The 23,227-nt window shown below is 36.9% G+C and overlaps 2 protein-coding genes across 5 annotated transcripts; one reads left to right on the top strand and one right to left on the bottom strand.

Moving 5' to 3' along the window:
* Positions 1 to 825: 825 nt before the first annotated feature.
* LOC137744726 (sucrose nonfermenting 4-like protein) lies at positions 826 to 6,275 on the top strand. Its single transcript, XM_068484516.1, has 13 exons — positions 826 to 1,583; positions 1,713 to 1,800; positions 2,616 to 2,792; positions 2,878 to 2,985; positions 3,098 to 3,157; positions 3,363 to 3,452; positions 4,084 to 4,218; positions 4,348 to 4,492; positions 4,559 to 4,732; positions 4,881 to 4,944; positions 5,042 to 5,111; positions 5,471 to 5,588; positions 5,683 to 6,275. The coding sequence occupies exons 1-13, from the start codon at positions 1,459 to 1,461 to the stop codon at positions 5,772 to 5,774; spliced, it is 1,446 nt and encodes a 481-aa protein (XP_068340617.1). The 5' UTR covers positions 826 to 1,458; the 3' UTR covers positions 5,775 to 6,275.
* A 295-nt stretch (positions 6,276 to 6,570) lies between these two features.
* LOC137744725 (protein ALWAYS EARLY 2-like) lies at positions 6,571 to 16,850 on the bottom strand. Of its 4 annotated transcripts, none has more exons than XM_068484511.1 (20): positions 16,622 to 16,850; positions 15,819 to 15,936; positions 15,622 to 15,720; positions 15,304 to 15,366; positions 15,120 to 15,197; positions 14,624 to 14,795; positions 13,591 to 13,850; positions 13,140 to 13,497; positions 12,376 to 12,450; positions 11,735 to 12,018; positions 11,585 to 11,641; positions 10,732 to 11,055; positions 10,470 to 10,648; positions 10,101 to 10,383; positions 9,237 to 9,443; positions 8,399 to 8,563; positions 7,892 to 8,035; positions 7,578 to 7,787; positions 7,081 to 7,371; positions 6,571 to 6,993 (listed from the first exon to the last, which is right to left on the bottom strand). In XM_068484511.1, exons 2-20 carry the CDS (start codon positions 15,918 to 15,920, stop codon positions 6,829 to 6,831), a joined length of 3,516 nt encoding a protein of 1,171 aa, XP_068340612.1. In that variant the 5' UTR covers positions 15,921 to 15,936; positions 16,622 to 16,850; the 3' UTR covers positions 6,571 to 6,828. The 4 variants fall into 4 exon arrangements, with proteins under 4 accessions (XP_068340612.1, XP_068340614.1, XP_068340613.1 ...); XM_068484513.1 differs by having other exon boundaries at positions 7,925 to 8,035; XM_068484512.1 differs by having other exon boundaries at positions 15,622 to 15,717.
* Positions 16,851 to 23,227: the final 6,377 nt, after the last annotated feature.

The raw sequence follows: 23,227 nt of genomic DNA, 5'->3' as shown, positions 1-23,227 counted from the left end.
TCGTAATACATTTTCCAATTCCGTTCATTTGTTTTTATATAGTTTGATGACTAAATGACCTCAGTTTTAATTGATTTTTTTTTTTTTACAGATGCGATCTTTATAGAATGATTTATAATATGAACAGGAAATTCCGTGAATCGGCAGCAAATAGTTTTGGATAGGAACTTCTACTTGTTCTTTAAGTAGTAAAGTATTGTTTTTTTTTTTTTAATGATTGTGCAAAGTTATTTGATGATCAGAAACCAAGCGTTGCAAATATGATTCATCTTAGATGAATAATCGATTCAATTTTACTTATGTTTTGCAAAGACAATTCGAACATCAAGTAATGTAATAAGATGATAGTATAAAAATGAGATAGTTGCTAGTATTCATTAAAAGTTTAACAAAAGTCATTTTCTCTCAGATGAAAAAAACCTTTTGTCCTGTTTAGTGAAAAGATGAATAAAGGTAAAGTAGAAAGTTAATCTAACTACTACCCTTTAAATAATGATTTTAGTTCTGGAAATTTGCCATCATTGTCATTAAAAAAAGTAATTAACTGCTAATATAGTAATGATCTTAATTTAGATATTTTGTGTGAATCAGAAAACACTTGTCGTGTTATGTATTTTTTTACGTATTATAATGCAAGTGATTAACGAGATTGATGTCTTACACTAAGCATACATGTTAATTGAAGTAAAATTGTTACTCCACATGCTAGTGTTAAGATACACCGAAAAATTAATTAACTATTTTATTTATTTTTTGCAACTATTAGTTTATATTGGGGAGTGTTTGGATGTTTTCCATCAGATTCTTCACTCAAGAGGACACAGCTTTTGGAGATCCAAACCCAGCTCTCTCTCTCTCTCTCTCTCTCCCCTCTCTCTCTCTCTTCAATATTTCAGTATTAGGGTTTTCTTCCAGTATCTTTCTGTTGCCCCCAAAATATGCACTAAATTACAACACAACCACTAGAGTAGTCGAATTCCTCCACCTAGTTTCAGAGACACAGAGCTCTGGGATGGGATATGGTGGGAAAGTCTCTGACTTGGAGTAGATCACAGATCAAATTGTGGAAAATGCCCCGGCTTTTTGCTGAGTTTTGTGGGTTTTCTTCCTGCCCGCTTATTTGTTGACCTTTTGGACTGAGAATTTGATCAGAGAGTGCTGAGATTGAAACATATCAAAGTTTGTGTTTTGGGTTTTGATTTGGTGGCACTGCATGTGCAAGCATTGAGGGTCCTCTGCTCAGTTGTGGAGGATCCCCATTACTAAGCAAGAACAAAGGAAAAAAACAGAGTGGGGTTTTTTTGAAGTGTGATTTGATAAAAGGGTTCTTAAATTCCAGGAAAAGTAGTGTACTGGGTTGGTGGGATTTGAGTTTTTGTGGCAAATAATCAACTGGGAAGGTGTCGAATTTTGCAGTTTCTGGGATTTTTTGTAAAAGTTAATCTAATTTGGTGGGAAATGTTTGGGTCTGGTTCGGGTGCTGCACATCAAAGCAGTAGACTTTCAGTACCAGTTTTAATTCCGACGCGGTTTGTCTGGCCTTATGGCGGAAGGAGTGTGTTTCTCAGTGGTTCTTTCACAAGGTGTGCCATGACATTGATCAAATTCCAGTAGTAGTTCTTGTTATTTGAGTGAGAGTCGTTTTTCGTGTGTCAATGCTCAATGTATGATTAAAGTTGTGATATATTCCATATATTTTTCTGTATGTACAGGTGGTTAGAACATATACCTATGGCTCCAGTGGAGGGGTGTCCAACTGTTTTTCAAGTTGTTTGGAATTTGACGCCCGGATATCATCAGGTTTATTTCTTACACTTATCAATGCTATTATACTCGGTTCAACTTGCTGAAGTTTAAAATCTTACTTATTGTTCTCAATTTGAGTTCTGTAATCATTGGTATTGCTATTGTTGTGTGGTAACGGTTCAGTTGAGTTTGCTTGCATAAAGGATAAGCAATGTAATATTATGAATCAGGATTCGTGAATGCTGTAACATTGTTTGTTGCGTGCTTATGTTCCGTCTAATACTCAGAAAAGGGAAGAAATTGGCATTTCTTATTTGTTACATTCCAGTAGAGAGTTACGAAAGAAAATTATTTATGTAGGAAACTCTGATTGGTTCAGCATGCACAGGCATCAGGCTTTTATCGTACAATATGCTATTGGCTATAAATAGCACCCTCATAATCAAGGGCATAGCGTGAACATAACCATAAGGGTTGACCTTCTACCACAAATTAGATCGCCGAATGAAGTGAATAAGTATATTTCTGCTAAATAAATGAAACTCGAAGAAATACTCCTAAACTTTTGTCCTGCATCATTAAAATATATAACCTCTGAACCTCTACAAATCAATGTGCTAAGATTATTTACATTTTTTTCTTACCCTATATGCTTTAATGTATGTAAAGGAAAGATAATAATACCATTCCCTACATGCTTGTTGTGGTGGTAGATGCTCCTAATACGCTGATATCGTCTAGTTGCTTTCTCTCTGTGGCATCCATAAGATATTCTCACCCAAGGGCTACATATGCTCGCTTACTGCTACATCATACAATTTCTTTAAGTGTCATGCTGATATTAAATGTGTTATTTCCAATAATTGCAGTACAAATTTTTTGTTGATGGCCAATGGCGACATGATGAGCATCAGCCTTTTGTTAATGCGAATGGTGGAGTAGTGAATACCATCTTTCTAGCCGGAGAAGATATGGTTCCTACAAGTTTCAGTCCTGAGACTTCTGGTGGATCCAGTATGGACTTAGATGTGGTTCCTAGATATGTAGTAAGTTTTTCACTTGTATTTAAGTCAAGGATTTGAGTTATCTTGCAGTACAGAATAGGTCATGTTGTAAGTTGGTCTATTGCAGGAAGCAGTTCCTAGGTTCTCTCAAGCTGATCTCGATATCTCTCGTCATCGTATATCTATTTTCTTGTCTAGACATACTGCTTATGAGTTGCTTCCCGAGTCAGGCAAGGTTTGAATGCTTTACCCTTATGCAGCTGCTGGCTATAGTAGGTAGCTTAGTGGGGTTGACCACCATTGTCTGGTAATTTATCATTCTTATTTTAATCATGTTGCTATCACAGGTCATTGCCTTGGATAATAGTTTACCTGTGAAGCAAGCATTCCATATCCTGCACGAACAGGTGAACGTCTTTTCAAACGCTTTCACTTTAACAAACAAAAAGTGGGAGGGAGCTTTAATTCCCCAGCTTACATAAATTGATTGTCTCTGCTTAATTTTCATCAGTCCCTAGGAAATTTATTCCATTTAAACAGTTTCTGCTTTGGTAATAATTTGCATTTTGTACCTATCTATATGTTTGGTTACTAATTTAAGTTCCTTTTAAGGGATTACCTATGGCTCCTCTGTGGGATTTTGAGAAGGGCCAATTTGTTGGAGTTCTTAGCGCAATGGACTTCATCCTAATCCTGAGAGAGGTGTTTCCCGTGTAAAACTTTTGTCGTTCCTTATTATTAATATATGCTTATGCTAGTTCTGGATGAAACACAGTAATATACACACTTTTATCAATTTATTATATATGTTTGAAAAGTTTTAAAGTTTTGAGGCGTACTTGTAACTAAGAGGCTTCTAAGCTTCAACTATGCTACAAGGTGCATAATGCATACTAATGGTTGTTCTCGTGAATCTCTGAACATTCATATTATAGACAAGTAACATCCTTCCTGCCATCATACTTAATGTTGCGTCTATTTTCTTTTTGCAAACCTTGCTGGAGTCAATTTATGGTGCTTGAGGGAGTCTGCATCCTGAGAAGTTGGTTTATATTTGACGGCCAATACAACACTTGATACGAATTCTCGGCACACAAAAACGGTCTTTAAATTTAGTCTTTTTTCCTTCTTTCCCCATTCCATCTATACGGTTTCCTCTATTACAAATTTCTTGTTTCAAATAACCTTAAGTTCTTTATTATCCTTACCCTGAAAATTGTTTCACGCAGCTCATGAGTTTTCATGGTTGCCAATCTCAGATTGTGGTTCTTAATATAAGTTTATTCTGGAAGTGACATGCTAAATTAATTAAAATGTATGGTTCTTATGAAAGCTTGGGAATCATGGATCGAACTTGACTGAGGAAGAGCTTGAGACTCATACTGTAGCAGCATGGAAAGAGGGAAAAATAAATCTTAACAGACAACTTGATGACAATGGGAGATACCGTCCACCGCGTCTTGTCTCTGTAAGTTCTTCATGAGATGCTAATTTGTATTATATTTTTAAATGACATGTTATCTTTGGCAATTATATAATTCAGAAACTTCTATACCTATCATGATAATGCTTATATTTGTACTGTTTTGACATACAGGCTGGCCCTTATGATTCTCTCAAAGAAGTTGCTATGAAAATTTTGCAAAACAAGGTGGCAACAGTTCCAATTGTCCATTCAACTTCGCAGGATGGTTCATTTCCACAACTATTGCACCTTGCTTCCCTCTGCGGAATACTAAAATGTAAGTATTTCTCTAATATATCGTTAAGGTTACACATTTAGTTACTAATCTGTAATAAAACTTCAGGCATATGCAGGCATTTTAGACATTCTTCTAGCTCCTTGCCCATACTCCTACATCCTATATCTGAGTTTCGTTTAGGCACATGGGTTCCAAATATTGGAGAGTCAGATGGACGGCCACTGGCAATGTTGAGACCAAATTCATCTCTTGCTGATGCCTTTTCTTTGTTGATACAAGGTTATACTTCTTCTCTTTTCTAGCTGTCTGCTTCACATCTTACCTTGTTTTTATTACTTGTCTCCAAAATTAGCCAGATGGTTTTATTTACATCAGTCCTGACTCCTGCTTCTATGTGGCTTATCCTATTTCTTATTTTCTTTTGCAGCTGACGTTAGTTCAATACCTATAGTGGATGGTAATGATTCATTGCTGGATATTTATTCGCGAAGGTAATCTAATGAATTTCATTTATATTTGCATCATACATAGAGCTAATTACCTTGTTCTTTGACCAATTGTTGAATGTGCTTCTTGTATCTTCCTCAGTGATATCACTGCTTTGGCCAGAGATAAAGCTTATACACAGATTCGCCTTGATGAATTGAGCATCCATCAGGTACTTGCTAAATGGTGCAAGTTTGCGTTACCTCTGTTACATTCTATGATCTTTACATGTGGGTGATGTTGTTAGCCTCTTCAGTATGTCTTGAATAGTTTCGGTGTGCAACAAAAAGGTTTATGTGATTATGTGAGTCCACAAATCTTGGAGTTTAGTTGACACAAACACATAATGCAAGCCAACCTATTAGTAGCGAAAATATAGACAGGGAGACAAAATACAAAATCGAAAGACAAAAATACAAAATCGAAAAACAATGAGTGATGAAAAATTTCTCTAGTGCAAATTTTCAGTTTTGAAATGTTTGGTAATGTACACATCTCTGAGAACTGAATGTGCCTGCCTGCATGTTGTAGGCATTGCTACTGGGACAAAGTGAAAATCCTCCTTATGGCTTCTTCAATGGGCAGAGATGTCAGATGTGTTTGCAGTCAGATTCTTTGCATAAAGTGATGGAGCGCTTGGCTAATCCTGGTAAGTTGCTTGCCCATCAGGTAAATAACTTTGCTATGTTTTGTTTGTGTTAGTAACAAGTTTTTTCACACGTCGCTTCCTTGCTAATTTTTAGGGGTTAGGAGACTTGTGATTGTGGAGGCCGGCAGCAAGCGTGTAGAAGGGATTATTTCTTTGAGCGATGTATTCAGGTTCTTGCTAGGCTAGCTTAAACATGTCGGCTGCTATATACCATGACTTGGCTTTTGAGGTGGGATTGGGGGTGATTTTATTTTCGGCACGTTTTTTGTCTTTGCACATGCTGAATGGCTTCATTTAATCACTCAAAAGTCTTTTATGGGTGCCTCGTGTTTCCGAGCCCTGCCTTACTTAAGAATAGAAATTTCAAAGAGAAAAAAAATCTGTAAATTGTGAGGATTCAAATTTTCCCCTTTTCATTTGTATAAACCTTTAATTTATCAACTCTGCTTTGTCTTCCATCTCTTATATTGTGTAAAGTGTATATGGCTGTTCAAGTTTTTGGGTTTTTGTGAAGTGGATTAGTGGGATGGACTAATGGGCGTTATAGGATTGAAATTGAGTGGTCTGGATCTCTCTGTCTGCAAGCTCCGCGCACATAGATTCGGATTGGATCTCAATCCCCTCTCTTATGTTGTGTATAGTGTATACGGCATCCATGATTGTGGTGGGCTACATTTAAAAGTGGGTTTCAATGTTTAGTTATGGTGCACATTTTTGCAAAGCACTTGCGGTACCTTGCATCGCAAGAAACTAACTGCTACAGGTATTGTTACGTTTTATTCTCCGAAATTATATTGGATGTTCTTAATATCAAAACGGTTACAGTTCTTATATGGCTCACCTAAGCAATGGCTCACACCGGCCGTGCCACCGTGGTGTTGCCCAATTCGGGTATTGTGACTACGGTTAGGCGTTATTATAGCTTTAATTGCTTGTAGAATTTTTTCCAAGGTAAATTAGTCATACATTTCACTGGAAAATGAGTGAGAAGCTGTAGAAATTGGCAACCATTAAGCAGAAACATGTACTCGTTTTTCTTTTGGCCAACAGGACATCAGAGAAAACGAGGACCGAAAACCAAGCCCTTATCGACTATATACACGGAACAGCTTCTAATTTACAGGCCTAAGAACCAAGAAACTCAATCCGATGCGCGTAATTGGCAGTCAGTTAAGTTTGTTTGGTCTGGAATAATTTTAGAAATCAAAACAACTCCGGAGAATGGAAGGAAGCATCGGACTCAAGTTGGTACGAGTGCTAATATCTGTGTCTTGATTCTGCCCATGCACATTTGAATTTCTCTGTAAATTCCAACGTTCTGGGGACAGCGTGGATGCAGGCTTGTCACTGCGTAATCTAATACTTGAGCAACAGCGGCCGGAGGAAACTGTCGTTCAGTGCATGTCTGCACATGGACAAGTGAAAAATATTCAGCAAAAGTGAAAACTAGCATTTTTCTCTACCGACCTATCTCGACACTAGCTCAGTTTACCTGTATCATGTGTACGGCCATCACGCATGCAGAGATGACCTCGGAAAGAATCTGAGCCTCATTTTTGTCAGCGTCGGTATGCAACTTCGGGGCAGATGAATCACTGGTCAAGTTGGGATCTGATGTGCCGGAACTTATCTGATTACGTTGGCCCAAACTGCCATTTACTTGCTCTTGAGACCTGTTCACAGGTAATCTAGACTCTGATATGAAATGCTCGTTATCGATGGAATCTAGAGCCTCTCTTATCCCAACGTAAGCATCTTCCCCGCACTTCCCTGACGCCATTACCTGTAATGATAGCATCATTGTGTTACCGCACTAACTGCATTCAATTTCAATACCGAAGAAAACGAAGAAAGAAAAAAGAGCAACTGCTTGGATTTTCCCCAGCGATAAAGAAAACTAATGTTTGGATTTTCAGCCATTTGAAAAAATACCGTCCAAATGTGAAGACCAATATCGTACAAACCCAAAATTACAACAAATCCAGTTACCTGAATAGCAGCATTAACCATCATATGTGCTTTCGATTTTGAAACTTCAACAATGTCAGCAACACTAGATCCTGACTCTTGAGAAATAGAGCTGTCGAAGGAACTTGGGTCACCATAGATGGTGCAATTGGCTGGTTGTTTCATCCAAGGAGGCAGGGAATTTGCAGGGTAAGTATTACGTTGCCTCAAATTAACCAAAGCTGAAGAAACCTGCATGTGGAAGTGATTATTTAGGGTCGCTCCAAGGTCAGAGCAGAATATGGTATACCAAAAACACATGTGAAGCATGATATAAATTCACGGAAGCCACATGCCTGGCCACCGGCTTCCTTTAGCTGTACAAGTACCATGGCGTAATGCTTCTTAAAAGGCTCGCTATCTTTTAAAGTGCATTCTCCACTGTTCTGGTTTTCCAAAATGTTATTATTTGTGTTCCTAAGCTCCATCAACAATGCCTCCTAAAATTTGAAAAACAAAATCAACTCTTTCTGAGCATCGTTACAAATTCAAGGAAGTTTAGCAAAGAAGCTTGATGCCGAAAGATTCACAGGGATGGATAAAGACAACACTAAGACAGCTGACCAAAGTGGGAAAGGGCACCGACAACCATAATGAGGAAATTAGAAGACCTAAGGAATTCAGGAGGGAGTGGCTTAAAGGTTGAAAACAGAAACAGAAGTTTTACATACAGAAGACAGCTTTCAAGCTAACTGAATTTATGATAAGACAACGAAATGCATGCGTAATGCAGCATCAGGATGTTCACAATTTCACAATAAATACATCTATTAATCAGCTTCAAGGGTGAAAAAAAGGATAACCTTCTTATCAAGAGCACGATTCAACTCAGAAAGAGCTCGTATATCAGCTTCCCTTGCTTGATTATGTGCCACCACCATACCAGGTTGACTATATGATGTCTGTTGTGCCCTACCAATATCAGCTGATGCTGCTTTTGGTTGTGCAGTTGTATAAATTGCATTCCCCTGTACAAAATTTTAAGAAAATTAGTTGATTGCTCATGAAAACTAACTAGCATCCAGAATTTTGAGACTGATCTATGTTGCCTGAACATCCCCCCTTTTATTCCTCTTTACAGACATGAAATGCAGTTCAACCGTTAAGAAGAGTTCGTTCAACAATATCAGTTTTTTCCCCTTTCTTCCTAATCTATGCAGGAAAAGGTGCCTACTCAACATATTCACTGGGCGGGCCACTAAATGCCTGTTACCGGTAGAAGAAAGAGAGTACCATTGAACCTATGGGCATTATGACGTTTGGTGCTCCCCAAGCGAAATTGTAGTAAAAAAGCCTGGTCATTGGGGACCTAAGCTCTGTTGTATAGTTAGGTGAAAAGGCAACTGCCCATTTCTCAAATTTATTTTCTCCCAACCACACTATGGTTTCTAGAACCGGCATCCTCATACATTCATCAACTAGATCTTATACCATCAATCATGTCAGGTGGCAACCATAACCATAGGCCGTAAAATGTACAGAAAATGTTAATCAAAATGAAAAGATATAACTGAGGTCAAACGCAACATCTACAGCATGAAAAAAGACTTCCAGAATACAAGATAAGCAGTGGATTTTATGAACTGCAAAGAGTTTTAACAAAAAACAAATTCACAAATTTGCTTTAGTAGAAATGCTGACCTTCTCCTCCTTTATGAAGGCATCCATGGGGCTAGTTGCTTTCACCAAATGCCCACTTGAAGCAAACATCATAGGCCCTCCAAAATTTAGATTTCCATTTTTATTTGGCTCCTTGGATGTACACGAGAATTTGTCAAAAGCAATATCCCGTCCCCTAAGAGCTTCTGGCATATTATCCAATGGGTTCAAAGGCATACAATCAACATCCTGCAAAGAAATTTTCTCATGTCATATCTCAAAATAAGTAGATGGATTTTCTTGATGTAGCATTCTGATTCACTAGCACTTGATAGCACATAAGAAAAGGAAAACAAAAGAATAAAATATCAAATTATCAAGCTGCTAGCGAACAGCAGTGTCATCTGAAATCTTTTGGGTTCATCTTCTTTTATTAGTATATAATCAGTCTGTAACCTTTGAATGCATAACCTAAGGTTTTTATGGTTCGTGTAGCAGCCTTTATTTGAATCAATAGCCACATAATTTTATTTCAATTTCTGATAATAAAACAATTCAGTAAGAGCTAAACAGAAAACTTGAACATAATTCACTAAAAGTAATAACTTGAGTGATATATCTGGTAGAACCCAGTATTTAATTAACAACATAAGGTCAAGCATCTCAATCCAAGAGTCATGCACGCAAATAATCCTCAGATAGGATGGTCAAGGGAAAACAGTTTACCTAGCATTGGTAACTATTGAACTCACTAAAGATCAAATAAGCTAGTATTTGGTGTGTGAAGATGGGTGCAAGAGTGTCAATAAGTAGTTTGTCGAAAATGGGACTAGAAAAAGTTTCCACGATGACAAACGAATACAAAATGGAAAAATGACATGTAGACAAGTTAAAAGGATCCCCTACCATGACAAATTCAACTCCAATATCTGGACGGTCAAACTGAACCCTGCACTTATCATGATCAACGGTGAGCACACTTCCATCGTGAACTTCTCGTGTTTTAGGATGTAGAGCAATCACTCGTTGCCCAACTGATAAAGGTCTTGCTAAATCTGTTGGGAGTCCTTCCCTAACACCAGTACGAAGTTCAGCATAATGTTTCCTCACAGATTCCCGATATTGTTTAAGTTTCTCCCTTTCTTCATGTAGAAAGTGCTCAGAAAACCTCCGAGGTTTGCCAAGGGAACTGCAATGTAAAGAAAACAATGCAACAATATTCAGTTAATATTTTCACAATTTACACACCATATTCTATCTACTTGAAATATGTACCTTCTAATGACTCCCCATTCTACACGAGTTAGTCTTGGAATGTGTCCCAGTCCAACATGATTTAAGTACTCCTCAAACTCCCTTTTGGCAAACCAAGCGTAGTCAAGTGCGCTATAAAACCACTCAAAAGTGCACCATCTACGTAATAAATCTGATGACAAGCAACAAGAGATCTTCTCCTGCAAATTAATTATATGAGAATAGAATACTTTGGTTCTAAACATGGAAAAAAATTAGAGAGAAATAGGACACATGACTGTACCTTTAGATGGAGTGCTCTGTCCTGCACTGAATTTGAGCGTGTGTTAAGTTGATTTTTCAATTTTTCCTCACAAGACTTCTCTTTGGGGTGCAATGTTCTGGGCATATACATTTTACGTCTACTTGTTCGTTTCATTGGCAAATTAAATTGGCTTGATGTGGGCACTTGCGCGGTCGATCCTGTTAAATCAGCCAATGCTCGCCTATGATCGCCATTCAAAGATCCTTCCAGTGATCTGGCTGATTTCCATTGTTTCGAAGGAGTAGAGACTTGACTGGTGCGTTTTCCTTTAGTCACTGGTTTATTTTCTTCTTCACCAAAACCCTACAACATATGGCATGGAAATGAAGTAAAACATAACTCAAACAAAATGACAGGTAAAGAATCATTTACTTCATTCAATATAACGTCCACCTCAAAAGATCCAGAATTTGAAGCCATAATGTACATGTGTATATATCGTCCTAATGGAAATGGAATGTGACTGCATTTGGTGCAGAAAAAGGACCATAAATACAAGTGAAAACTAAAAACATACTAAAATTTATCATGTTCAAAATGATAAACGTCTAATTGGATAACACATATACAATTGTAAAATATCCAATAAACTTACTACCCATTGATAAAATGGTACCAAACATAATACATTTATTTACCGGTTATATCCCTTTTTTTTTTCTTTTCAAGAATGGCTAATTGTTGTACCTTTATCATATGGATATCCGTGCTTCATATATAGCTCATAGCTACAAGACTTGGAATCCAAAAAGTAACCACAAAATATGGGCTCTCTACGGAAGACAGTTAAAAGCATGTTCAAATATAAAGAAAAAGGATCTGCAATACATACCTCAGTCTTTAAAGGTTCATTCATATCAGAATCCATGTGAGCATCAGCATTTGATATCTGAAATGAGAATTGTCGTTCATCACCAAATTAAAGGTAAGAGAGATTCTAAGAGAATTTACATTGATAATCAACCTTCATTGCTATGTTTACCTTCGGCACCAAAGACTTCCGTTTCCTTTTCAATATTTTGGTGGTCGACTGAGACTGTTGTTCCGATTCTGAGACAGTATTAATATCAATTGCCGGATCCCTCCCAACTTTGGACTTTTTGGAATTGGTACCCTCAACTCCAGAAATTGCGCAAGGCACTCTATGTTTTGCACCAGGGAGTTTATTTTTGTTTCTGAATTGGCTTGTAGATGTGGTTTCAGGTACACTAAATTTATCTTCCGCATCTACGTTTGCTCCTCCATCTTTCAACTGGACAGATGATCCTATATCCAACAAATACGGATAACATCATACCTTAAGAGAAAATATTTGATCATTTAACCATGCATAATAGATGTGAAAAATTAACAATTGCACCCAGATAAAAACATGAATCCCAAGAACAAAGTGCAGTTCAAAATGCTGCACTAAACTATTATTTCGTGAGTTCATCTAAAGTCATTTTCTTCAAATTTATCCATCCTCTCAAAATTGTAAATGTAAAATGCGAATGGATGTCTCACTAAAGTTATAAGTTATACCTGGTGATCTATTTTCCCTATATATAGATAAAATGTCTCACTAAAAAGTAAAAAGTAACAATGCCCATCCAGGAAATTTTCTAAGCAACAACTACATACCAGATTCCATTGATTCCGGCATCATCAGAGACAAATCAGCTAAAGTTTGCAGAGCATCCAAGCATGAACTTTTATCTGCAAGAAGAATAATTGCAATATCAATATATCGTTACAAGACATATAAAGCAACTCTCAATACAAATAGCAGGCTGTAAACCCATAGCTGCAGAAGTCAAGATATATAGTTCATGGTACTAAAAATATTTATAAAAAAAAACATGCAATTGATGGAATTCAAAATTAAAATGGTTATTAAAGGTGTCTGTGCAATTAGATATTGTATGTGTCTCTGCAATTAGATATTGTATGCCCCTGATTGTCATATTAATATGCATAAATAATCAGCACAAATAATACGTAAATGTACAAAAATATGGTTGGATTCTGTGTTTGTCCTCTAGGTTCTGAAATCATCTCCACAATCAGCACAATTAATACGTATTTACAGCAATGTGACTGTATTGTACTTCAACAACCACTACTTGTCATAAGTTCAAATAATAAGCACTTGCGTTCCCTTTTTATCGAGTTCCTGTATATGGCAGTGTCTCCTAACAAGTTAAGTTCATTACAGACTTCAAATAGAAAAGAACAAAACAAAATTCCACAACAAAGAAAAAACATATTCCGGAAAATAAAAGATAACATCACACCATTTACTTCAACTTTCAATTGCATGAAAAGAAAAAGAAGAAGTAACAATTAAATAGTCATTATTCTGTCCTGGAATGCCAACAATATATGATGCGCATAAGCAAAATTACCTCCAAAATAAAGTTTTTTGCTCTTCGTCCTTTGCCCTTGTGGAGAAAGTCGTTCCCCTTTTGTATTTGAAACTTCAATATCATCGATTGCCCTAGAACTTAGATTAGATACTTCTTCAGTGCCACTGCACGCTTCACCGCCATCATCAAACTGATGATTCTCACTCTGTTTAACTTTCCCTTTCTTTTTATACAACTTCTTCCCCTTCGAAGACATTTCTACTGTACCTACACCTTCTAACAAATCTCTGGGATAGTCTCCTGTTTCGGCCCCGCCACTTCCTATACTACCTTCCAACCAGTCTCCGTCCATTGAAGCACGACGAAGGTTGGCACGTGCTTTCCCTGGTGGTGGATGCTATATTACATAAACAAAAGAGAATCAAATAATAAATCTCTACGAATAAGACAACAAATGTAGGGCCAGAACAAGTGAACCCATATTATGTACCATTCTTTCTGAGCTCTGAACAGAAGAAGATTTTAAATGCACAGGCCTTCTGTATGGCGTTTGAGAAACTTGGGGAGAGCCTCCTCTTTGCGAAGCTTCAGTCAATAACGCTACCACATGTGAAACATCATCATCATTGTCTCCCTCTGACTTCCGACCTTTTTTAATTGGAGAAACATAAGCTTCCTTATCATCTTTCTTATGCAGATATGAAACTGGGACACGAGGCGTCCTCTTCCCAACTGCACGAGGCTGGTCACCTGATTAAAATTGAAGTCAAAATAACAGAAAGCAAGCTTCGGATGATAATCATATTTCAATTTATTTATACCATCAGAAAATATATTCAAGACAGTTCCATGATCATATAATGACACCAAACAGGAATATATGAACTAACACTGCAACAGGCTACATGCATGTAAACATTTTCTAATTGTTTTTTAATTTCTGTGGATTGTCATGAGCACTGAAAACCCATCGCCTTCCAAGGAATAAATATACTCTACTACTACACTGAAATTTAGGTTTCCAACATGGAAAAGAAATCCTAAACAAATATGACTACATTAGTCACAGTCAAAATCAATCAATCACTGAAACCATTTGAGCATCATTGGGTAGCGATAGGAAGACCTTCCAACCTATAAAAAGAAGTCCCAACCCTCACTCTCCCCCACCAAAACAAGGAAAAAAAAAAGTGCTTCCAAATTCACCCGAAGCACTAAAAGAAAATCTAATATTCATTTACCATGGTAATCTACCATACAAAATTACTTCCCTTTCATTCTTTTTCTCCTTCCACTGAGATATACGCTAACATCTACACACCAACTCTCTTTGTCAATTTCCCATTTGATATTATGGACACTCTGTAGTATCACAAATCCAACAAACCAAACTTCTTATGTTATATTTCTTATTCCTCATCAACTTTAACTCTGCAACCAGAATATTAATCTTCAGCCATGCAAATGTAAAGGATATGAGGTAGAAGAACAATTAGTACAAAGAAATAAATAAGGTATCCTACCATCAAGCTTTCTCCTTTTTACTAATGACAGGCATCCTTCAAGCGATGCACTTGGATGAGTGTGGAAAACATCTTTCGAGACACTGGGCTGATCTTTCCCAAGCTTGTGTTTCTGCAGTTTTTGAGAAAATCCTAAAGCATCATTGCTCTCTCTTTCACTATCGCTGCCTTCCTGTCAATTTAGAGGTAAGAAATTGAGTTACAAAGAGACACCTGGTGAGTAGAAATATTCAAGTTCATACTAATATAGCACATACAAGACTATATAATGTGAAAAAAATGGATAGCTTTAATGACATTCATTCTTTTACGCGTACTGTGACATTGTTAGTAAACTTAAGAGCCCATGATGTGCTTCAAACCATATCAACAGTGACCCTCAGGTAGTAGTTTTGGAAATTAGAATAACATCTCCAAGTAAAAACCCAAACATATTCCAAATAATGTTTTAAATCCAAAACCAGGGGACAAACTTGAAAGAGTACTCCAGTCTCACCATAACATTATAGTGATCTGTCATCATTGCTTTAAGGCCAACTACAGAAGCTGTCCCCTCTGGCAATGACAAATACGCCTGAAATCAGAAGCATAGACAATTCATATTGTCAGAAATGGTCAAAGACCACCTTATAATGAAAGTTTAATGATAAGGTTGAGGTAGCATCATGGAACACACATACTCGGTTCATATTGTAAAGAGCCTCCACCATCTCAATGCTTCTGTTGCGCACTGCAGCAGCCACCTAGAAATCCACAGAAATCAAATATCTAAAAATAAGGGAATAAAGAAAACATAAAGTGAATAAAAGAACAATTCATTTTAGCATAAACTACTATTAGTGTGACATTAAAGTAGGCAAATTGAAATTTGCTTACAATATGCTTCACCAATGCAATTAGCCTAAAGCTGATATATGGCAGTAGCACCACCAAACAGCTTTAGTTGTCAACAAAATTTCCAAAGGCAAATAGAACCAGGAAACCAAATACGAGCATACCTTCCTCCAATCTTTCCCATATTTTCTGTATGCATCATAAAAACGCTGAAGCTCTCCCCTGCTCCACTGCGGTCCCAACTTATCAGACAACTTTCTCTTCTATGCAAAAAAATTGAACAAACAAAACATCAGTTGATTTATGTAAGTAGTCTTCACAAATGCCGAAATGAAAAATAAACAAAGAAACCATGAGTTACCCGTTGCTTCTTTTTGTTTGACCCTCCGCCATATTTCTCCTGAGATGCCTCATTTACAGTTGCATACCGCTTTACACCTTTGGCTTTTCTTGTTGGGGCCATGGCAAGGTTTGCGTATCTGAAGCACATAACAAAAAATTCAGAACTGTATTTGCGCCACTGATTTAAAACATCTCCTACCCAGTGACGCCAACTACAGTTCGACAATCAACTAATCGCAACAATACCACAATCAAAAATCTAAAACAGCATGTTTTCTCTTCAAGAACGAGCCAAAACAGAAAAACCCATTTTTCTCTTAAACAAATTAAGACCGATAACTAAAACCCAAAGCCGGAGATCGAACGAGCATCAAACCACAAGGTACAACCACTTCAAAAAAATTAAAAAGCCCTGTCCTTTTTCATTACAAGTGATGAGGAACACGAACAATTTACAAAACAAACTCCTTCCCCTTTGCTTGCCATCATTTTCTCATGGAAAACTAAATTTTTGAAAACCAAACAGTCTGCAAAATTCAAATTCAACCTCAAGCACAACCCACACACCAAATTCAGATACGGAAAAACCCTCAATTCCTCAAAAGCCCATCACATTTCGAGATCGACTCCCAAGATTCAAAAACCCCCTCCACAATCACTGAAACCTACAATACTCGTTCAAAAGAACCGCTTCCCACCACCACTTCGAAAATCAGCAAAAATTCAGAGTCATTCTCGAATAATTAACTCCCAAAATTTCAAATTATTCAGAGCCGATGACTCTTTTCTAAACCCTAAAAATCAAAGATCGGAGGTACTTACTCTTCGAGAAGTTTATGAAGATCGGAATTGAACCATCAAAAAGAGGACAGCAGCGAGGGAGCCATAGAGAGAGAGAGAGAGAGAGAGAGAGAGAGAGAGAGAGAGAGAGAGAGAGAGAGTGCGTGGTGTAGAGAGAGAATGAGATAGAGAGGAGGCGTTGCCGCGAAACTTGAATATAAAGGTGAGAATGCAGAGCCAATGAAAGCTTTTTGTATTTTGTATTTTTTATTTTTTTGAATTTTATTTTTCATTAGAGTATCACAGAGCGTGTAGAAGATGAGGGCAAAGGAGGGAGAGTACGGAGTTTATTTTTGTGGGGTGGTGATCGCCGTACACGTGGAGACGGTGAGGTATCTGGACGGTCTGAGGTCAGTGTGAGGTTTGGTGTGTGTACGAATGAGTACAGGGGATTGTTTTTGAAAATATTCTGAATGCGTGGTTTATCAAATTTTAGTGTAAATTAAAATATCAGTCAGATTCCTTTCTTTCGGGTTTGGGCCAGGCCCAACTTATGGGATAACGTTGACAGTTCTTGACCCAATACGGTACCACATGCCTTGTAAAACGAAGTGCGACGGGTTTTCTTAGGAGAAGTTAACAAAAAGTTTAACGGGAGAACTAAAATAAAATAAAATAAAAAGTTTTAAGTATGAAACTAAGACGTAAAAAAACTAAGGGTAGAAAATTACGAATTTCATGATATTAGAGGATAGTAAAGCGAGAATTACCTAAAAATTAGATATTGAAGAATAGTGTTTTTGTACTACCAAAATGCACTGTGCTAAATATTAGTCTGACTCCAGACTGCATCAAAATAGCAGTTGCTTGCCTCCAAGTCATAGGGCTAATGGGAAAATCCAAATTCTAGTGGTACAAAACCACGTAAACTCTTCAATGGGTCACCCACCCATTCAATCAAATTCCAAATTCGTTTGAGCCAAATTCGTTTGAAATCAATACAAGGGCTCTAAAACCCTTCCAAATTGTCATACACAAATTCTAATTAATGGGTCATTTTCCTACTAATTATTCAAATCTCAAATGACACAAAGCCACGTCAAATATCAAATGGCAAGAAACTGTAATAAATACCAAATAGCACGAAGTCGCATCAAATTTCAAATTCTTCTTGCCTACACGAGCTGAAACTGCACAAGGCATTAAAGATTCAAAACCTCAACAAATACATCTAGAACTTCGCCAATTTGATTCAGTCAAGGATATGTGGGCAGTCTAGTCTCACATTCTAGACACAACTGCAAAACCCAAACACTAAATAGAATCCCTGGTTCATTTTCAACCAAATTCACATCAAATACAAAATCAAATCCCTGGTTCATTCAAACAAATTCACCCAAATAAACCAAACACCAAATCCTTTTTAGTGGGTCATTCACACACTGAAAATCCAAATACCAAATCAAAAGAACTACGAGTGACTTGATCCCTCAAACGCGTACGTAGGCCATCTAGGGCTCGACCTAGGTGCAGTCGCAAAATCCTCAAATTTCATATTTTTCATGTTAGAATCAAAGGGTATTCTTTTCTTAAAAGAATGGTGGTAATTAATAGGCATGTAGCCTAGAATGAGTCAAACTCAAATTAATAAAATCCTCTTCGTAAAAAATGAACGATGGTGAAATTGTGTCAAGTAAATTATTTGTTCTCGTAACAATACGCCCAATGGGACCCATTCTCCCTTTCATCTCTAAATTTGAAATTAATATACTTGTTATATTTTGTTTTAGAAAACGAAGAAGAACATGGCACCACAAGTAACTGTCTACTTCCACAAGCTTCCTGCAACTCAAGCCGAACTTGGATATGCAGGGCATGCTGGTCACTGAGTCTCATTCATCGTCGATCAAGCGCCAACCATTTGCAGCGTGGTGACGATGAAAGTGGCAGCAAAGGCCAGCAAGGTGGCTGTCAAGATCATCAAGGTTGGATCAATGAAAAGCCCGCCCAAGAACGCTATAAAGAATGCAAGGAAGAGAGCCGGACGAGCTCTTAGGAAGAAGATGACTAAGGATAAGTTACTCGAAGACATCGAGTATTTATGAAGGGAGATTGCCAAAGCTGTTTCATCCAAGGACGCCAACATGCCTCGACACAAGATCGTCAAAGTGATGTCATCACTGCCTACCAGGGTTCCCTTCATCACTCAAATCATTATTAGAACAATCCCGATCACTCTACCTACAACAGAGTCCGTCATGATGACCGCCGTCAAGGAGGATGAAGAAGTCCTGTTAACAGCGTCTGGAAATGTTTAACAAAAGGCCAAGGCTTACAAACTTGTCGAGGAAGGTGACAACATTCAATTCGATAGGCCTATCATGCGTGCAAAGGCCCGAGCATTGGCAATCCACTTTCCCGAGAGTTCATATTCCCTTGAAGACAATCATGGAGGAAATGAATCTCTTCCCCAAAAAGAGATTCCCAGAGTCATGACTCAACTCCAAAGGTTGAAGATAGGTGAAGACGTCGAGTCTAGAGACATGTAAGTTCTGATGACCGGCGCATCAAACGCAGAAGAACAATTGCAGGAAATGCAACAGAAATTAGTGGAAAGAAAGCCTAAATGGCAGCTCTGGTGGCCAATAAAGAAGCAGAGATCGCAACCTCGGCCACTCAATTAGCCGCTCAAGTTAGCATGAATAATGCTGGTGTAAAAGAGAGACAAGGAAAGAAATGGAAGGAGAAAGTTTTGGTAGTCCGCTCACGCATCAAGATATCGACGTGATAATCGCTGAGAAGATCCGTGAATTCTAAATGTCTTTAACACCAAAATTAAAGCATGTTATGTGCCTCGACTCAAAGTGACACCAAAAATTTCCTGCAATGGGTTCTGTTTTCTGCAGGGAACAATCTAAGAATTAAAGCATGTTATGTGTCTATGCATCATAAGAACTAGTGAGAGTCTGTAGATGTAAGTTATTAGTTTGAAATACAACACCCTTTGTATAAGTTGACCATTGATCATGCCCATTTTGTTCTCGAGTCAAGTGGATTTGAGTAGTTGGGTTCCATGTATTGGACTCATCCTTTGTGCTGACTGTTAGAGTCTATTATGGTGGACCATTGTTTGCAGCTGCTACCCATGCTCGTGGTCTTGAGTTTCATCCTATTTTTGTTCTTGTTGATGTTTTTTTGTTTTTTCTTCGCGGGTTTAGGCCTTGTTCACCCCCCTCCCCAAAAAAAAACCCCGGCTTGTTTTCTTTTATTATCGCTTTTAATCATTTAATAATTTTGGAGATAGGGGACGAGAGGGTCTTTCTTTCGGAGGAGTTGGTCCTTTTTAATAACTATAAGCGGGAAGGAAGTAGTCTACTCTGTAGTTGGTGGATATTCCCCGTCTTGGGTTCTTTCTAACCGTCTTATGCAGGTTTAAAGAGTAAGGCTACAAGTTTAGTCAATGACCAAGTCTTATGTGTAGTTTAACTTGTCTATTCCATTATCATCATTTCGTTTAAAAATGCTAAAATTGTTATAAGTTGGATGAAAGAACCATACATTCAACATTTTTTCCGTTCTTGAGACAATTCTTTTATCAGTTGGATGTAACCAACCATTCCTAATTAGTTATTGTTCTTAGGCAAAATTGTAGATCTCATTGTTCTCTTCAAATCCATATATATGTTATGAGTCTAAAATTGACATGTCAAATGAAAGTAGCGCTAATTCAAACAATTTGAAAAATTCAAAATGCCCACTTACACAATATGACAATAACAAATAACCTGTAAATTACTAATTTTTCAATCACTTTTTAATTAAATGGCGGTTAAAAAAAAAAAAAAAACACTTTCTGCGGTTAATATAACACCAATCTCGTCCTCCGTTAGCGCACAAGACGGAATTTAATTCAAAAAGAGGAAGTGAATTCATTGAACGGTAGATTTGATTTTTTTCCTCCATTTGAGAGTGGGTTTTGTTTTGATTTCAGAAACTGGTGGAGTTCAGAAGACACAAGTCCTTCTTCAACATTTTTCTCACTTTAGGTGGGAAAGAGGGAGTATGATTTTTTCTCCTCCTTTTGTTCTCCCTTTTTTCTCTCATTTTATTTGAACGGTCATTGTTAAATTATGTCATTATTTTATATTAATTTTTATAAAAAGAGAAAGATAAAATAAAAAATGTGAGAAGATAAAATGAAATGAGATGAAAAGAAGAAATGAGAAAATCTTAATCCGGAGAGACGAGCAAAAAGCTGCTGTGACTCCCAACTCCTCCAAGTCTCGATCATGTCAGAGGTGGGCTCATGTGCGTCATCCATGTTTGACTGTTAGTGTTCCCCTATGAATCCGAATCTAGCTAACCACAAAAGCTGAGAGGTTAAATTAAGAGAGTGTTAACGAAAAGCTCGTAATATTGTTTATTTTAACGAAAAATTATATTTTTATATAAAATATCAAACCTAATACTATTTATTTTACTCTTTATTTTATCCTTATCATTAAAACTCAAAGTTTTTAAGCCCTTTTTATTAATTTTCTTTTAAATTAAACTACTGAGACCACAGGTAGAAACGCCATCTCCACGTGGGATGGTTATAGGATTATAGGCCAAAGAATAGTTATTTTTGACACAAAATTGATCTCTAATAGAGGTCTGAGCCGAAAAACTTTGAAATCCACAGGGTCAAAATCCAGCTATATGGCCAATGGGCTTGCCATTCTTAGCCAGCCAGCTAGCCCGTTTAATTGGTCCATCTAGATTTTTTCTTCTTCTTTTTAAGACGAAATTTAAAAAAAAAAATTTAATTCTAATTTTCTTCGATAAATATCTAAGACATTTCTACACAATTTCTCATATCTTTTTCACCCTTCCATACTATCTCACCTCATTTTATTTCAATTCTTCACATTTTATTCACCTCAAACATTCTTTTCTACACACCCCTCTCTTACCTCTTCCAATAATCTTTCCTTTAACTTTTTCAATAATTTTCAAATGGTCACATCTTCAAGTGGCAGCTAAAATTTGTAAGGAGGCTTATTCATTTGGCGACAAGTGGCACTCAAAATATGTCAGGAGACTTATTTTAATATGATAGTTTAATTCAATTAACCAATAAAATTAAAGAACAAACTTAAAATAATAAATTATTGAGGGAGCTAAAAAATAGGTTCATTCGGTTGGAGATGTTATATAAATATGGTATGGTACTGTTCATTAAAAAATAATTTCTTGCAGTGCTATAATCTGGACGGGGGCTAAACATAACCCCTTCGATTAGAGATGCCTTACTATCATGTTCACGAACCAAACTGTTTTTCTTCAAACCAGAACTTGTAAGGCACATTCGTTATTAGTTCCAAGTCCCTTGCCAATACCTTAGTGAGTGACTATTGCGAAAATTAAACTAATCAAAATTAGTCCAATTTAGTTTCAAATTTTATGATTGCAAGTGTATGAATCATCAAACTAAACTTTATGCTCGAAAGTGTATGAATTGCTCTACACTGTACACTTTATATCATCCCACATAAATCAATCTAATTCTCATCGTCAAACTCAATTCAATTTGCAACTTAGTTTTAGCAAATGTTCAACCTCATTGCTAGTCAAATTCTCCTAACTCATGTAATATCTATACCATATGGATTATTACATATATTTCAATATAAACTCTTCATTGCATCTCAATTAGTTTAATATAACAAAATTCATCATAATCGATGAGAATTTATATAAAAACTACACAAATCCTAGAGAATGGCATTTACTAGGTGAGTCGTGGTATCCATTTGCAAGACCTCTAACTCAAGTTGAAAACATGGCATTTGCACAACTTGCATCAAATTACTAAGTAAAAATCAAGATGGTATCTAATACTAAAACTTAGCATATAAACACATCAAAAGATACTCGATGAACTTGAAAATAATCCACGTCAGATTCTAAGCAATCATGGTCATGGCTACATGTAGCCCTAGCTAAGAAAAAATAGTTCTGAAACATCATGTAAAACATTCCAAACAATCATGAAAACAAGAAATTTAAAGTTCAGAAAACCCTAAAATTCTCCTTTCTCTGCTGCACCTTGCCGCTGCTCTCTGTACAGTTGAATATCCTCTTCATTTGCCACACCCAATCCTTCTGGGCCGCGGGTTTGTTGTCTCCATTTTAGTGTCTCCTCTCTAACTTTTTGGCACTTTTTGCCACAGCATTACTGATTATGTCTGTGGAGATACGGGTTAAGACGATTTCAATTATTGGCCGCAACCCACTTCTCTGATTTGAAGAGCGAGGAAGAGAGAGAAAGGGCAAAGAGATCAGCTTCGCTGTCGATGAGGAGCTTTGCGCCGAAGGGTCGGACTGGTTAAGGGTATGTGGTTGTGGGGTTCGGGGGATACTATTGTTTTTCTTTAATCCTAGTTTTTATTGGAAGTTTTAACGAAAAGTCCACGGTACTGTTCACTTTAACGAAAAATCAAATTTTTACAATAAAAGTCAATTCTAGTACTATTCATTTTATTATTTATTTTGTCTTTATCATTAAAATTCAAAGTTTTCAAATTATTTTCATTAGTTTTTTTTTTGTTTTTTTTAATTTTTAATTTTTAATTTTTAATTCTAACACTGTTAAATCGTGTTAAG

This window comes from Pyrus communis, chromosome 9 (genome assembly GCF_963583255.1).
Source record: "Pyrus communis chromosome 9, drPyrComm1.1, whole genome shotgun sequence".
NCBI lineage: Eukaryota > Viridiplantae > Streptophyta > Magnoliopsida > Rosales > Rosaceae > Pyrus > Pyrus communis.
The sequence above is the reverse complement of the archived record's forward strand: the minus strand, read 5'-3'. Positions and strand labels throughout refer to the sequence as shown.

Excerpts from the sequence above, each read along its gene's own strand:
- LOC137744726 (XM_068484516.1), top strand. The coding sequence starts at position 1,459 with ATGTTTGGGTCTGGTTCGGGTGCTGCACATCAAAGCAGTAGACTTTCA. Across the intron at positions 4,219-4,347 it reads GTCCACCGCGTCTTGTCTCT|GCTGGCCCTTATGATTCTCT; the intron begins GTAAGTTCTTCA and ends TTTGACATACAG. Across the intron at positions 4,945-5,041 it reads CTGGATATTTATTCGCGAAG|TGATATCACTGCTTTGGCCA; the intron begins GTAATCTAATGA and ends TATCTTCCTCAG.
- LOC137744725 (XM_068484511.1), bottom strand. The coding sequence starts at position 15,920 with ATGGCCCCAACAAGAAAAGCCAAAGGTGTAAAGCGGTATGCAACTGTA. Across the intron at positions 13,851-14,623 it reads AAAAAGGAGAAAGCTTGATG|GTGACCAGCCTCGTGCAGTT; the intron begins GTAGGATACCTT and ends AATTTTAATCAG. Across the intron at positions 11,056-11,584 it reads ATGAACCTTTAAAGACTGAG|GGTTTTGGTGAAGAAGAAAA; the intron begins GTATGTATTGCA and ends CATATGTTGTAG.